The sequence below is a fragment of the Mobula birostris genome, chromosome 27 (genome assembly GCF_030028105.1).
Source record: "Mobula birostris isolate sMobBir1 chromosome 27, sMobBir1.hap1, whole genome shotgun sequence".
NCBI classification, from domain to species: Eukaryota; Metazoa; Chordata; class Chondrichthyes; order Myliobatiformes; family Myliobatidae; genus Mobula; species Mobula birostris.
Window position 1 is genome coordinate 20,484,212 of NC_092396.1, and position 14,725 is coordinate 20,498,936.

The following is a 14,725-nucleotide window of genomic DNA, read 5'->3' on the forward strand; positions in this document are numbered from 1 at the left end:
GCCTGATTCTGTTCTTATGTCTTAAGCACTTAGAGTGAAGTAATGAAATATGTCTATTAAGTGATGTCTGACAGCCTTCAAACACACAGTAATGGTTGTCCCAGTTAACTTTTCCATTAAATCAGAATGGAAAAACTGGCAGTATTCCAGTCAGAATCAGATCATCTGTTCAAGCTCTATTACAGCTCTTGAACACATAGTCTAGGCAAAAGACAATGTATAAGGGATGTGTACATTTGGAGTGGCATAGTTTAGATATGGCATAAGAATGAAGTTTCTGAGAATCCAGGATAATTTCCCTTAGTGGCCCAAGAAACATTCTTCTCTCAACCAATATCACCAAAAACCAATAAGTGAGTCACCCCGTTCGTCACCCTGAACAGAACCTTGCAGTATCACCTGAACTGAAAGTAATTCATAGTTCGTTAAGTACTCAGAAAAGTGTAATAAACCACTACATTAAAAGCACATTGTTATGCAAAATCACATACACAGTCTCCAAAATACCTCAACACTTCCAAGAATACCTTGGAAACCAAAACTGTTAGTACTTCATATTAGAAGCTAGTAAAGGCTTGGAGAAACAGGGCAGTTATCAGAAGAGATTTGTATACAGCACTGAAGTAGGGTGACTGTGAGTGGTTTTCCTTTAAGAGCTTGAACTTTGGTATTCAGTTAAACAGTGACACATTAGTGCAAGTCGAGTTGGTGGATGATAAATATTTGGACAATTTTTTGTTAGCAAGTTATTATCGAAGCATGGCAAGGTAGCTCTGTAATTGGACTGCGTATCCAATAGCATGTAGAAAATCTCGAATGCTTCCCTGTCATAAATATCCACTCGCACATAGCTTCCAGGTTCCTTCTATGGCTGTTAGTTTCTTCCAGGTGTTCCAGTTTTCTGCTACATCCCAAAGATGTGCTGGTAAGTTAATTGGCTCTAGGTAAACCCTAAATGTAGGTACACAGCAAAAGGAATTAAAGGGGAGTTAATTGGCAAAAGAAAATATTCCAGGGATAAGGGAATAAGAAGGGGCATGGGACTAAAGCATTTCTTACCCGATGTGCTGGCATGGACCTAATTGGCCAAAATGCCCCTTTCTGCATCACTCTGCTGGAGACTTCAACATATACTCTGTATATTAGCCACTGTTCCCGTTCTTTCAGCTTAAGAGTGTGAAGATACAAGGGGGAAAAAGGTGATGGCCAGGCAGATATTTTTAACTAGCCTGAAAACTGTGTGGCGCTTTAATTTTTTTCTCTAATATGCACAAACAAACACAAACCACAACTCACAACAGAAGTAAACAATGTCAGGCTTCAAAACAACTGACTGGCACATTGGCAAAAGTAAAATGTTTTGACTAGACGGTGTCGGCGTTTAGCGGACCGGCTGTTTATTAACTATGAGCTACCAACTCATATTGTAACAGTGTTGTACCTTGAAACACTGACAATATAAATACTTCAAAGCTCTAAAGTGTTACAAAGTAAACCTTGTGGTACATTTATTAATTATTTAGAAAATTTATGGATTATTTTCATTTACACAATTACAGGGTATTTCATAATTATATTAATAACTTCAAAATTATGTTATTATTATATAAAAGAAAATTTGAACTGTGCGACAACAAAGGCTACATGCATGGAAGCATTTCAGTTACTGCGCAGCCGCACACCTGGGCAACTTAGACAGGACAGTGGCCATCAGTAAAATCTTCAGGTAATGATTAGTCAGGGGACGGCAGCCAAAGTCGGCAATGTTGAACCATGCTACAGAGGACAGAAAGAGTGGAACTGCAATAATGACAGAGGATTTAACAGGAGGCCAAATATGCATTTTTATGACCATAGACAAAATTTTAAGTGACGTTATTTCCCTGAGGACAGGATCAAGTTGTCACAGAGCAGCTGCACAGTATCCTGGCAGGTTGGGTGAATAGCCAGAAGTCGTGACACATCAGCAGGATTGGGACCAACATTCTTACAGGGACGTTTACCAGTGTTATTGGGGACGGTGCAAGTAAAAGTTAGAAAAGTAGCTTTCTGGATCATTTACTGATGATAGCAGGAATAATGCTGGAATCTATGGCAAAGAATAAAATACAGTACACCTTGAAAAGAATAACAGGAGAGTCAGCAAGGACTAATGAAATAAAAATGATGTTTGACAAATCAGTTGCAGTTCTCTGAGAATGTAATAGATAGATGTGGGGGGGCTGGGGAGTTGAAAACAATAATCAGCAGATCTGATGTACTTGGATTTCTGGATGGCTTTTGATAGGATGGTCAATATGGTTTTAATGCATGGGCATATGGGGCAGAGATAAATATACCAACGTGGATCGAAAATTGGTTATTAGAATAAACAGTTCAGCAAGGCTGTTAATGGGATTAGTTATTGAGGCTCCACTAATTAACATCAATATTAATTTTTGGTGAAGGGACCAAATGCTTCCACACTTGGTGACGATACCGAATTAGGTGGAATTACAAGTATGAAAAAGAAGAGGCTCTAAGGTGTTTTGGACAAGTTCAGTGAGTGAGAATATATGAGAACATGGATCCGTCCTTGGTCCAGCACATAAGTGGCAATACAAAGGCATGGCAGCGCCTCTACTTTCTTAGGTGTTTGTGCAGATTCGACATGTCATCTAAAATTTCAACAAACTTCTATAGATGCACGGTGAAGAGTATACTGACTGGCTGTATCACACTCCGGTATGGGAACACCAATGCCCTAGAACAGAAAAGCCTACAAAAAGTAGCAAATACTTTGAAGGAGTCACCACACTGCTAGAGAAGGTTGCAGAGACAGAGGAGTAAGATTTGAAAACAAGGACAACAATATACATTGTAGACAATTAACCAAAAATTTCTAAGAACAATAAACAAAACATTATGAAATTCTGCACCCTCTGGGGAGGAATAAAACTAATTCCAAACAGGCAGATGAAATATCCAAGACCAACTACGGCTACCACAGCTCAAAGTTTAAAAATTGTGACACAGTAGTAAGGCTAATTAACGTGATTCTTACTGAAAGTTAACAGCCCAGTACTCAGACCTTTGCCCTTTGATACCCTATTCATCAGCAGCATTTAAATCTCAGGCACAACCCCTGAAGGCATCACTGACAGGTTTTCTTTCATTATATTAAACACACACCAACACTTTGATCAAGAAGTCACTCACCAAACCAGTGCAGACTCCGATAAAAAACATCAAGATCCATTTAACTGCCTCGTATCTCCTGACTCTCTGTTCAAAAGAGAACACACACAGATCAGATAAATCAAAGAAACACAGAGAGATCAGAACAAACTTGATTTAACAATAGAAAATAGGTGTAGAATAATTGATCTCTGAAGAATCAGCAACATGAAAAATGAAACAATTTAGATGTGCCCCAAAGGCTCTAAATTTGAATTGATATCTATTCGCTCACCACTGGTGCTAATTGTCTTTTTCAGTGTTTTCAACTTTTTTTAAAACTTCAGTTTATTTACAATATTTATTTAAAGCGAGTACTTCTTCACTGTTAAGAATAATGAAATTCAGTGATCCCCTTCCCTCAATAAGCCACTGTCCTTTGTATTTGAGGGTGGGTGATTGAGAGTCAATCAGTAGGTTTTCTTAAGATAAAACATAAAAGATAAAAGAATCAGAAAAAGCAAATGAGCTGTGTTATGTATCAGCAATGACATAATTAACCTTGCTCCACCAATCAATGAGGGATCCTGTTTCTAGGATATAAATATTTCATTAGCACAGCTGATTGGGAGTACCCTGAGAAATAATGTGCCTTACATTCATGTCAAACTGCAGACTCCAAATGCAACTCACAGGCACAGGGAGAAAGAGCATCAAAATTCAAGTCACTACGGGAGGGAGAGCCTCCCAATAAAATTTTATCAGAAGGAATCAAACAACCAACATTAGATTATTCTAAAGAGAAAACTAATTGTTTATTAACTTTATTCAAATTAAGTTAATTAAATATGAAATATGCTATTTTAAGGTTTTTCCTAACATTTATGTTAGATTGCAGGAAATAGTGTTATTGAGGAAAAAAATAGAACTAATCAATGTTTTGTAGGAGTGATTTTTGAAAGAGAAAAATTCAATCCAGACAATTGCAGGTGCAGTAAATGCAAATATCAATTTATAATGCATTATTCATAACATCAGGTTGCCTTAGGTGTTTCAGCCAGTGTCGTGCAAGAAAAACTGTAAACAATAACCTCACAGAAAGATTTCACTATGATAGTAAGCAAATCATTCTTAGTGGCGTTTATTGAAGGGTTTTATTAACCAAACCAGGATAACTTTTCTATTCTTCTTTAAGATATCAAGGCGAGATGAGCTATTCATATCAGGTGCAAGGAATATTTCTTAACATCTCTTTCAAGTATTTCTACCTCAAATATTCCCTTGATACCAGAGTATCAGCTCGTAGATTCTGTGCTCAAATTTCTGGATAGAATGGAGACTTAAATGATTAAATCCAATCAGAAAATCATGAGGGCTCAACGGGCAATAACCATCACAAGAGCATCTTCATCATACCCTTGACATTCAATGCTATTACCATCGACATCCTGCGATGTCATCTGAACAGCTGGAAGAACTTTTATACCAGTCAAGACACTCATAAGATTTTCAACAGCTAAGAAAATTTTCAAAGTTCAGCTAATGAACAGTAAGTCTAAGTACACAAAGTTTACACAGAGATCAGAAAAAAAATTCTGTTAAGCAAAAAAAATTCAATTAAGTTCTAAAGTAAATTTATCATCAAAGCACATATACGTCACCATATACAACACAGATTCATTTTCTTGCGGGTATACAGAGTAAATTCAAGAACTGTAAAAGAATTAACGGAAGACCACATCCAACAGGACAGACAAACAACCAAGGTGCAAAGGACAACAGACAAAAGAGAAAAATAATAATAATAAATAATTAAATATGCAATAAATATCAAGAACTTGCAAAGAAGAGTCTTTGAAAGTGAGTCCATAGGTTGTGGGAACAGTTTAGTGAAGGGGTAAGTGAAGTTGAGTGAAGCTATCCCCTCTGGTTCAACAGCCTGATAGTTGAAGGGTAATAACTGTTCCTGAACTGACAGTATCCATCCTGAGGTTTCCCTGCCTTCTTCCTGATGGCATCAGCAAGACGGTCTAGGTGGTGGGTGTCCTTGATGATGGATGTTGCATTCCTGTGACAGCAATCCATGTAGATGTGTGAATATTGGGGAGGGCTTTACCCGTGATGAACTGAGCTGTATCCACTACTTTTTGTAGGATTTTCCATTCAAAGGCATTGGTATTTCCATACCAGGCTGTGATTCAACCAGTCAAACTCTCCACCACACATCGATAGAAGTTTGCCAAAGTTTTAGATGTCATGCCGAATCTTCACAAACTTTTAAGGAAGCAGGGCACTGCCGTGCTGTCTTTGTAATTGCGATCATGTGCTGTGCCCAGGACAGCTCCTCTGAAATGATAAGCCTGTGGACTTTAAAGCTGTGATCCTCTCCATCTCTGATCCTCCAATGAGGACTGGGTCATGCATTCCTCCTCCTGAAGTCAATTATCAGCTCCTCGGTCTGGTTGACATGGAGTGAGAGGTTGTTGTTGTGGCACCACTCAGCCAGACTTTCAATCTCCCTCCTATATGCTGATTCCTCACCATCTGTGATTTGGCCAATGACATTGGCGTCGTCAGCAAACTTAAATATAAAGCATGTAAAAATCAAAAATATTGCTCATCTAATGAACATCTTGTGATCTTTCAATTTATTTCAACCTATATTTTGTCAATATTGCCCTTCTATAAACTCTAAAAGTCCCCAACTAGAATAGAAACTTCTTCTATTCAGACGGTCAATCTTTTTATTATTTTTCTAGGACATGGCTGTCACTAGCAAGGCCGGCATTTACTTTCCAACCACACTTGCTTCCTGATAACATAACCACGCCCAGGTTTAACAGTAGTAGCTCTGCATACCTTGTTGTCCAGTGTTTCCAGCACCTCCAGGTATGGTTCATTAATGCACTTGTCATAATCCAAACTCTGCCAAAAGAACATAACGGTATGAGAAAAAGTGGCTTCACAATTCAATACTTGGAATTAGAATTCATTTAATATTGTCACATGTACCAAGATACAGTGAAAAGCTCATCTTTCAAACTGTCCATGTAGATCAAATCAAATCATTATACAGTGCATGAAATAAAAGAAAAATATAATGCAGAATAAAGTGTTACAGTGCATAAAGAGTACACTGCAAGGAAATAATAAAGTGCAGGATCATAATGATGTAGAGTGTGAGGTCAAGAGCTTATGCTATCATCTTATGGAACCATTCAAAGGTCTTATAACAGTGGGGTAGACGCTGTAATGGTTAAGCAACAACCCAACTCTATTTTGTGTATTTTCCGACTTCATTCCCATATCATTTTATTCCATTAAGCATCCAAAATTCTAGCAATGGGAACCCAAAATATATTCAAAGTTCAAGTAACCGTAACCCTCTAGAATAGTAAAGAAATTTCTCAACTCCTAAACTTCTCCAGATTTTATGCTCCCATCTTTCTCTTGCAAAAGAATATAGCTTCTTTCTGAACCCTGATTTCTGTTTCAATGGGATTATCCACCTATTTATTCCTCCTCTCATTTCTGACTTTAATTTTCATAGATCATAGAATAGTACGCACAGTACAGGCCCTTCAGCCCACAATGTTGTGCCGACCCTCAAACCCTGCCTCCCATATAAGCCCCCATCTTAAATTCCTCCATATACCTGTCTAGTAGTCTCTTAATCTTCACTAGTGTATCTGCCTCCACCACTGACTCAGGCAGTGCATTCCACGCACCAACCACTCTCTGAGTAAAAAACCTTCCTCTAATATCCCCCTTGAACTTCCCACCCCTTACCTTAAAGCCATGTCCTCTTGTATTGAGCAGTGGTGCCCTGGGGAAGAGGCGCTGGCTATCCACTCTGTCTATTCCTCTTATTATCTTGTACACCTCTATCATGTCTCCTCTCACCCTCCTTCTCTCCAAAGAGTAAACCCCTAGCTCTCTTAACCTCTGATCATAATGCATACTTTCTAAACCAGGCAGCATCCTGGCAAATCTCCTCTGTACCCTTTCCAATGCTTCCACATCCTTCCTATAGTGAGGTGACCAGAACTGGACACAGTACTCCAAGTGTGGCCTAACCAGAGTTTTATAGAGCTGCATCATTACATCGCGACTCCTAAACTCTATCCCTCGACTTATGAAAGCTAACACCACATAAGCTTTCTTAACTACCCTATCCACCTGTGAGGCAACTTTCAGGGATCTGTGGACATGTACCCCCAGATCCCTCTGCCAAACTCTGCCAAACTTTTCCTTTACCCTACTCGCCAAGGCCTTCTCATGCCCCCTTCTTGCTCTTCTCAGCCCCTTCTTAAGCTCCTTTCTTGCTTCCCTATATTCCTCAATAGATCCATCTGATCCTTGCTTCCTAAACCTCACGTATGCTGCCTTCTTCCACCTGACTAGATTTTCCACCTCACTTGTCACCCATGGTTCCTTCACCCTACCATTCTTTATCTTCCTCACCGGGACAAATTTATCCCTAACATCCCGCAAGAGATCTCTAAACATCGACCACAAGTCCATAGTACATTTCCCTGCAAAAACATCATCCCAATTCACACCCGCAAGTTCTAGCCATATGGCCTCATAATTTGCCTTTCCCAAATAAAAGTTTTCCTGTCTTCTCCGATTCTATCCTTTTCCATGATAATGTTAAAGGCCAGAGAGCGGTGGTCACTGTCCCCCAGATGCTCACCCACTGACAGATCTGTGACCTGACCCGGTTCGTAACCTAGTACTAGATCTAGTATGGCATTCCCCTGGTCGGCCTGTCCACATACTGTGACAGGAATCCGTCCTGGGACACACTTAACAAACTCTGCCCCATCTAAACCCTTGGAACTAATCAGGTGCCAATCAATATTAGGGAAGTTAAAGTCACCCATGATAACAACCCTGTTATTTTTTCACCTTTCCAAAATCTGCCTCCCAATCTGCTCCTCTGTATCTCTGCTGCTACCAGGGGGCCTATAGAATACCCCCAATAGAGTAACTGCTCCCTTCCTGTTCCTGACTTCCACCCATATTGACTCAAAAGAGGATCCTGCTACATTACCCACCTTTTCTGTAGCTGTAATAGTATCCCTGACCAGCAATGCCACCCCTCCTCCCCTTTTTCCGCCCTCTCTATCCCTTTTAAAGCACTGAAATCCAGGAATATTGAGAATCCATCCCTGCCCTGGTGCTAGCCAAGTCTCTGTAATGGCCACTACATCATAATTCCATGTATGTATCCAAGCTCTCAGTTCATCACCTTTGTTCCTGATGCTTCTTGCATTGAGGTACACACATTTCAGCCCTTCTACCTTACTGTCTTTACACCATTTATTCTGCTTCTCTTTCCTCAAAGCCTCCATGCATACATCATCAACATTTTCCTGAAAAAAATGTTTCCTGTAGCGCTATATTGAAAGCTACTAGAAATATTCAAAAAGGGTGAAGTGAAACCTCTGGAGTTACCTACCCTTTTACTTACATCCTTAATACATATCAGTTTCAATCCAAAAATGCACGTTGGATATACTCAATGATTAGTTTTTGAAGTACCTTCACTGCTACCTTAAAAAATGGATTTTCCTGACAACTGATGTAAGGCCTATTGAAGGGTCTTGGCCCAAAACATCGACTGCTTGTTCCCATCCACAGATGCTGCCTGACCCGATGAGCTCCTCCAGCATGTTGGGTATACCGCTCTAGATTTCCAGTATCTGCAGTAGCTCTTGTGTCAATAATGTCAGGCTAGTTGGTATGCAGTTCTCTACCTACTCTTCCTCCTTTGAATGAAGACTATTTCAAAATCCCATGAAAGGAGATTTATCAGCATTTGGTTTCTGTACTTCTTTTTAAACTAATAATTAATACTTTGAAGTTCTCCACTTTCTTTAGACCCCAATTCCCCAGTATTTCTGGTACACACTTTGTGGTCGTTATGGATCAGACAGAATCCACGGTTAGCACCAAGAATCAGCAAAATTAAAATGAAAATATCCACATGTAACAATAATATGTTCAGAAACTAGCAACTCAATTAAAAGTTATAATTTAACCTTGGGGTTCAAATTATTTACAATTTTATCGATAGCCTGAACCACAAGTGCCAACTGATTGACCAGTTATTCTGTAAATAAACCACCCAAAACTTGACTAGATTCCAGCCAGAAACTCACTCCAGAGCATCGGTTATTCTGTGCAGTAACCTCCCAATTCCCTTGATTCAAATCTAATCTGTAGCTCACTCCTTAGTGTTAAATTAGTGAACCACCACATCTATTTTTTTCCAGATTCCTTTGTGGTAGGGCCTGGTTACCGGACCCAAGTCTGATACGACCTAACTACAGGCTTAGATAAATATAAAGAAATCTCTGAGCTCAAATTGCAATTGACTGGTTCCATACAAATTCAGATTTAAATTGTTGTATACATCTGTCAGTGTACCACCGCCTGTCAATGAGGGAGCTTAGCGACAAACCATTGAAAAGGTCAGGGGCAAACAACGCAGGCAAGCCCCTTGATCCAGAATTGATTGGTGGGCATCAATCACCAGATGGTGCATATAAACACAGCCCATTGCCTGGAGGGACCAGCTCTTTGTTTCTCTCCATCTGAAGGAGACCTGGGCCCAATCTAGTATGCAAGACAAGCTTTTCACTGCATCTTAGTACATCTGACAATAATAAACCAATTCCAATTCTTTCTACCTGCTGCCCCACTCAAGACTAATGGGATCTAAGTGTCGAGTTCCAGCCTAATAGGGAAAATTAAAGAACCTGGGCCTGGATTTGATTGAATCAATAGTGACTGCATCAGGCTGGAATATTACTTTTTACACTGCAGCATGGTTTACAAATAACAGTTTATTCTGGCTCCCTATTGCACTCTTTGAAATCACTGCCACTGAGTTGCTCACGTGGCATCAAAAGGGAAATATTCAGCTATAACAAAGTTTGTTACACTGACCCTCTGCAATATCGGTCATACACTGTACTTTTTCAATGTAAGGGACAGATATTTTATCCAAGAGATTCACAAGGTAGCGCAGAATAAGGTTCGTCCATCGTCATCGATGAAGACCTCGACACCATTAGTACTTTCTTTACGAAGTCCAGTTGCTAGCTCGACACTCAGCCTGGCACAGATGGAAAGCCTGCATGGGAGCCGCCCGACTGGATTTGAACTTAGGAATCTTCGTTCCGGAGTCCGGCGTTGATGTCACTGCGCCACCAGCAGGCAATCTATGATGGTGTCAAGACTAGCGTTTGATTTGGATTTAAATGAGGGAGAGTTGCGCAGCGTCAGCCTCACTCTCTCTTCCCAATTCCCATCTGGATCCAGTGGCAAGACACGAGTCGAGACGGCTGGAGATGGGACTAGGCGCAGTGGATGACCAGGACGTCTTCTGTGTCTTGTCGTGTTCTACACATGCCACAACGCTTGCACAGACTGCCTTCTTGACCGTTGGCCCTTTCATTGGTCTCGTCAGCTCAATCCGCCGGAGTCTGTCTGCACATGCTGGGATAGACAACTCCTTATCTCACCGAGGGTTTGAGACCCATTTGTTACCCTCACCTGGTTTAGCCGGCTTGTCGAAGCCGTTGCCCGGGATGTGGTCGCTGTCCTATGCAAGCAGCTACGAGGAGCCACAGGTGAGAGTTGAGCACCAGGTAGGGACCAAAGGTGGACTAACCGCCTTGAAAAGGATGTGACATGTTCCCCCACCAGAGGTGCTACCCCTCCCTGACACCCCATACAACCAGGGCAAAATAACTAACAATATATTTAACAAGGGGCATAACCTACTCTGCTTGAAAGCTACTCCTCTCAATCCTCTGCTGTATGAAAAAAACACCCAGAATTTGGAAGGAATATTAGCTGAGCAATTAAATAATTTAACCAGACACATGGCCTATACAATTGAAAAATGTCAGAAAGAGAATTCTTCAGCACGGAAGAAATATACCTGCAGTTACTGTGCTTGAGTCCCAGCAGATGGATAGAACTCAAAGAAAGATTGTAAGAAAATGAGGAATAAAAAGTAGGACATTGCACAAATTATCTATTCCATTCCCCTTTCTGGATATTATATGCAATAAACAGGAACAAATAAAATTTGAATGCACAATAGTCTACATCAGGCTATTGTATACCTCATAATCTTTGCGTGGCAAAATTTCATCCTCTTCCTCATGCGTCTCTCCGAGAATAGTCTGTCAGGGAAAATAGAATATTGCATTAATTCCAGCCCAGTAAGATGTGAAATAATCAAAAATTCAAAAGCTGTAGGTACCAACTTTAACATGAACAGTTACAGAAAAACAAGGCTTAACAGAAAAATAACAGCCAGTTCAACGATCTATCACATTAACTCCATCCAAAGACATCACCGTGACATTTTCCAGATACAAGTTTTCGGTAAAGATACCAAGACAGTCATAGAAAAGAAGGGAAAATGGGGTTGAAGTGGACATTTGCAATGATCAAACTAAACAAACTCAAGGCTAACCAGCTCATTCCTCCTCCCAGTACACTCAACTATAATGCAAGATGTCATTATTCCTTCTACATTACAGCTTCAGACAAGATCAGCTACTCAAGAATCTCATATTTTCACAAGATCTATTGAACTTTCAGGGCACTGAGCAGAAGACAACAATCTTACCATTAGTCTTTTACAACTTACCAACCCTTACAATACCCATTACTGTTGACCACAACTGTTGTTGACGGTAAAATCTCAGGCAGTGATGAGGAGTGAGGTGGTTCATTTGGTTGAGTGGTATTGAAATAACAATCTCACACTGAATGTCAGCAAGACCAATGAATTGGTTGTGGGCCCCAGGTAGGGGAAGTCAGGAGAACACAGCAATCTTCACTGAAGTGTCAGCAGTGGAAAGGGTGAGCAACTTCAAGGTCCTGGGTGTAGACATCTTGGAGAACTATTGCGGGCCCAAGACATTGAAGCAATCATAAATAAGTAACTGGCTCTACTTCATTAGGAGTTTGAGGCGATTTGGCATGTCACCAAACACTCCTGCAAATTTCCACAGAAGTACGGTGGAGAGTATTCTGCTTGGCTGCATCATAGCCTGGTATGGAAGCCTCCAATGCACAGAATTGCAAGCACCTATAGAGGATTGTAGATTCAGCCAGTTCCATCCCATGGCACTACCCTCCCCACCACCGAGGATATTTTCAAGAAGGAAGCATCCACCATTAATCTCTACACCATCTGGATCATGCTATTTTCCCACTACTACCATCAAGGAAGAGGTACAGGAGTCTGAAGACCCACACTCAATTTAGAAACAGTTTCTTCCTCTCTGCCATCAGATATCTTAATGGTCCAAGGAGACTATTTCATTGTTCCATTTTTGCACATTGTATTTATTTTTGCAATTTGTGATAATTTTATGTCATTACATTGTATTGCTGCTGTAAAACAACAGATTTCACAACATACAAGAAAGAATCAGATTCAGGTTTAAAATCACCAGCATATGTTGTGAAATTTGTTGTCTCTGCAGCAGCAGTACGATGCAATAAATAATAATAGAAAAAAATGTGAATTAAAGTACGTATGCGTTTGTCTGTCTGTATATGTATATTTTTAAAGATTTAAATTAAATAGGTAGTGTAAAATTTTTTTAAATTAAATAAGTAATGACTTAGTGTTCGTGGTTTCAAAGTCCATTTAGAAATTGGAAGGCAGAGGGGAAGAAGCTGTTCCTGAATCATCGAATGTTGAGGCTCCTGACCCTCCTCCCTGATGGTAGCAATGATAATGAACCCAAATCTCATCATCTTCCAAAGCTGATGCCATTGCCCTCTCAACACCATTACCCTGATACCCCAGAAGCCGGATACCCCTCCACTGTTTGCCAACATCCACAAATGAAAACCCTACAACACTACGCCTCATGTCAAGTTTTGGAAAATATTGCACCAGTCCACTAATTTTCTGTAACAAATCCACCCCATCAGCAAGCCCAGAAATGATGGAACCATTAAGGCTTAGAAGTTAAGGCTGACCTGTTTCATCTGTTTCAATGAAAACTTTGTGGATAAAGCCTAAGAAATAAGGAGAATGCACCTTAAGCCTGATCTGCCCCCCAAGTCTTTTGGAACAGAACTTCAACTCCACTCAAGGGAACAGATTCAAGATGTTAGTAAAATATAATACTGACGGTGATGAGAACTTTCTGTTCCCAAAGTAACCTGGATCTGGAGCTCTATCCTTGACAGACAAAAATAAATTGAAGATGAAAACTTCTTGAGCCAGATCCTGAGAGCTGGAAAGTGGGATTTGCCCAACCAACTCTGTATCAATTGGCATGGACATAAAAGGCCAAATTATTTGCTTCTCTCCGTATATTCCATGACTCTACAACATATCCTTCAATGCCCAAAAGTTTACTGATCTGATTTAAACATATTTCTCATCTGAACCACCACAGTCCTCCATAAAAGCAAATTCCAAGGCTAAGTTCTAACTCAGTCCTAAAATGCTGAACATGTTGCAATCCTTAGATCTAGACTCCCTAACTACAGAAAACTGCCTTTCCACATACTGTATCCCTAAGAATGCAATATCAGTGAGATCACCTTTACCCCCAGAACCCCAGGGAACATTCTATTCATTTTCCCTCATGGATAGAAGCAACAAAAAAATCATAATTCCACACAACAAAAAAAATCATAATTCCACATCCTTGCATTTGTGTGCAAGGAGGCCAAACTACGCACAGAGTTCCATATGCAGTTTCACTTAACCCTGACATAATTATAGAAAAATTTCCTTAATCTTTATACAGCAATACTTTTACAATAAAGAAAAATACTATTTGCCCCAATTAGCACAATACCTGCAATGTTAACTTCGTGAGGGAAAACTTTCAAAAATCCCCTTCAATACCTACATGTCACCTTTCTATAGATGTTCTTCTTTTCCTTTCCCCCTACCATTGTGAATATTTTGATACTTCCCTACATTGTTTGTACTTCAGCTGCCGCTTCTTTCGCCCAGTCATTCCATTACCTACGTAAAGCCCCAGACGCGTGCAATAATCCACCAGTCACAACCTGTCACATTAAAAACGATGCAGTGATTCATTTTTTGGACTTTGCAATAATACACCCCAGAGCAATCACAAGGAGGAGGGAAGAGTGCCCGGTGTTTGGATGGGGGAAGCCGAGGCACTGATGTGGCTGGAAGATGCTCGGCTGAATGCAAAGCCGGGGGTGGGGTGGGGGGAGGGCAGGTGTTAGCCACCTCGGAGTTATTATTTACACTCACGGCAAGATCGCTTTAAAGTGTCGGGGGCCGATGGATCGAAGCAGTAGCACGACCCGATCCGCCACTCACCAGCTCCTCCGGACTGCGGCCCTCCCGCTCCCCGCAGCAACAGCAGCAGCAGCAGCCCCGCCGCAGACCTCGACCGCTCGCCATCGCCACCACCACCCCATGTGACCCGCCCACCCGCCTCCCCACCACGTGACGGGCAGGCCCGCCCCCCCCGGGCCGGGCTCGGTCACGTGACTCCGATCTGCCAGTCACTCTCGCGGGGCGGGTGGA

At 40.9% G+C, this 14,725-nt stretch overlaps 1 protein-coding gene across 2 annotated transcripts in view; it reads right to left on the reverse strand.

Moving 5' to 3' along the window:
* clcn6 (chloride channel 6) overlaps nucleotides 1-14,600 on the reverse strand; it is a 64,593-nt gene extending 49,993 nt beyond the window's left edge. For both annotated transcript variants that reach the window (XM_072244983.1, XM_072244984.1), the window contains exons 1-4: nucleotides 14,516-14,600; nucleotides 11,301-11,360; nucleotides 6,016-6,081; nucleotides 3,199-3,264 (exon numbers count right to left, since the gene is read on the reverse strand). In XM_072244983.1, the coding sequence (XP_072101084.1) occupies nucleotides 3,199-3,264; nucleotides 6,016-6,081; nucleotides 11,301-11,360; nucleotides 14,516-14,599 (276 nt within the window). In that variant the 5' untranslated portion in view covers nucleotide 14,600. The remainder of the gene's footprint in view (nucleotides 1-3,198; nucleotides 3,265-6,015; nucleotides 6,082-11,300; nucleotides 11,361-14,515) is intronic.
* Nucleotides 14,601-14,725: the final 125 nt, after the last annotated feature.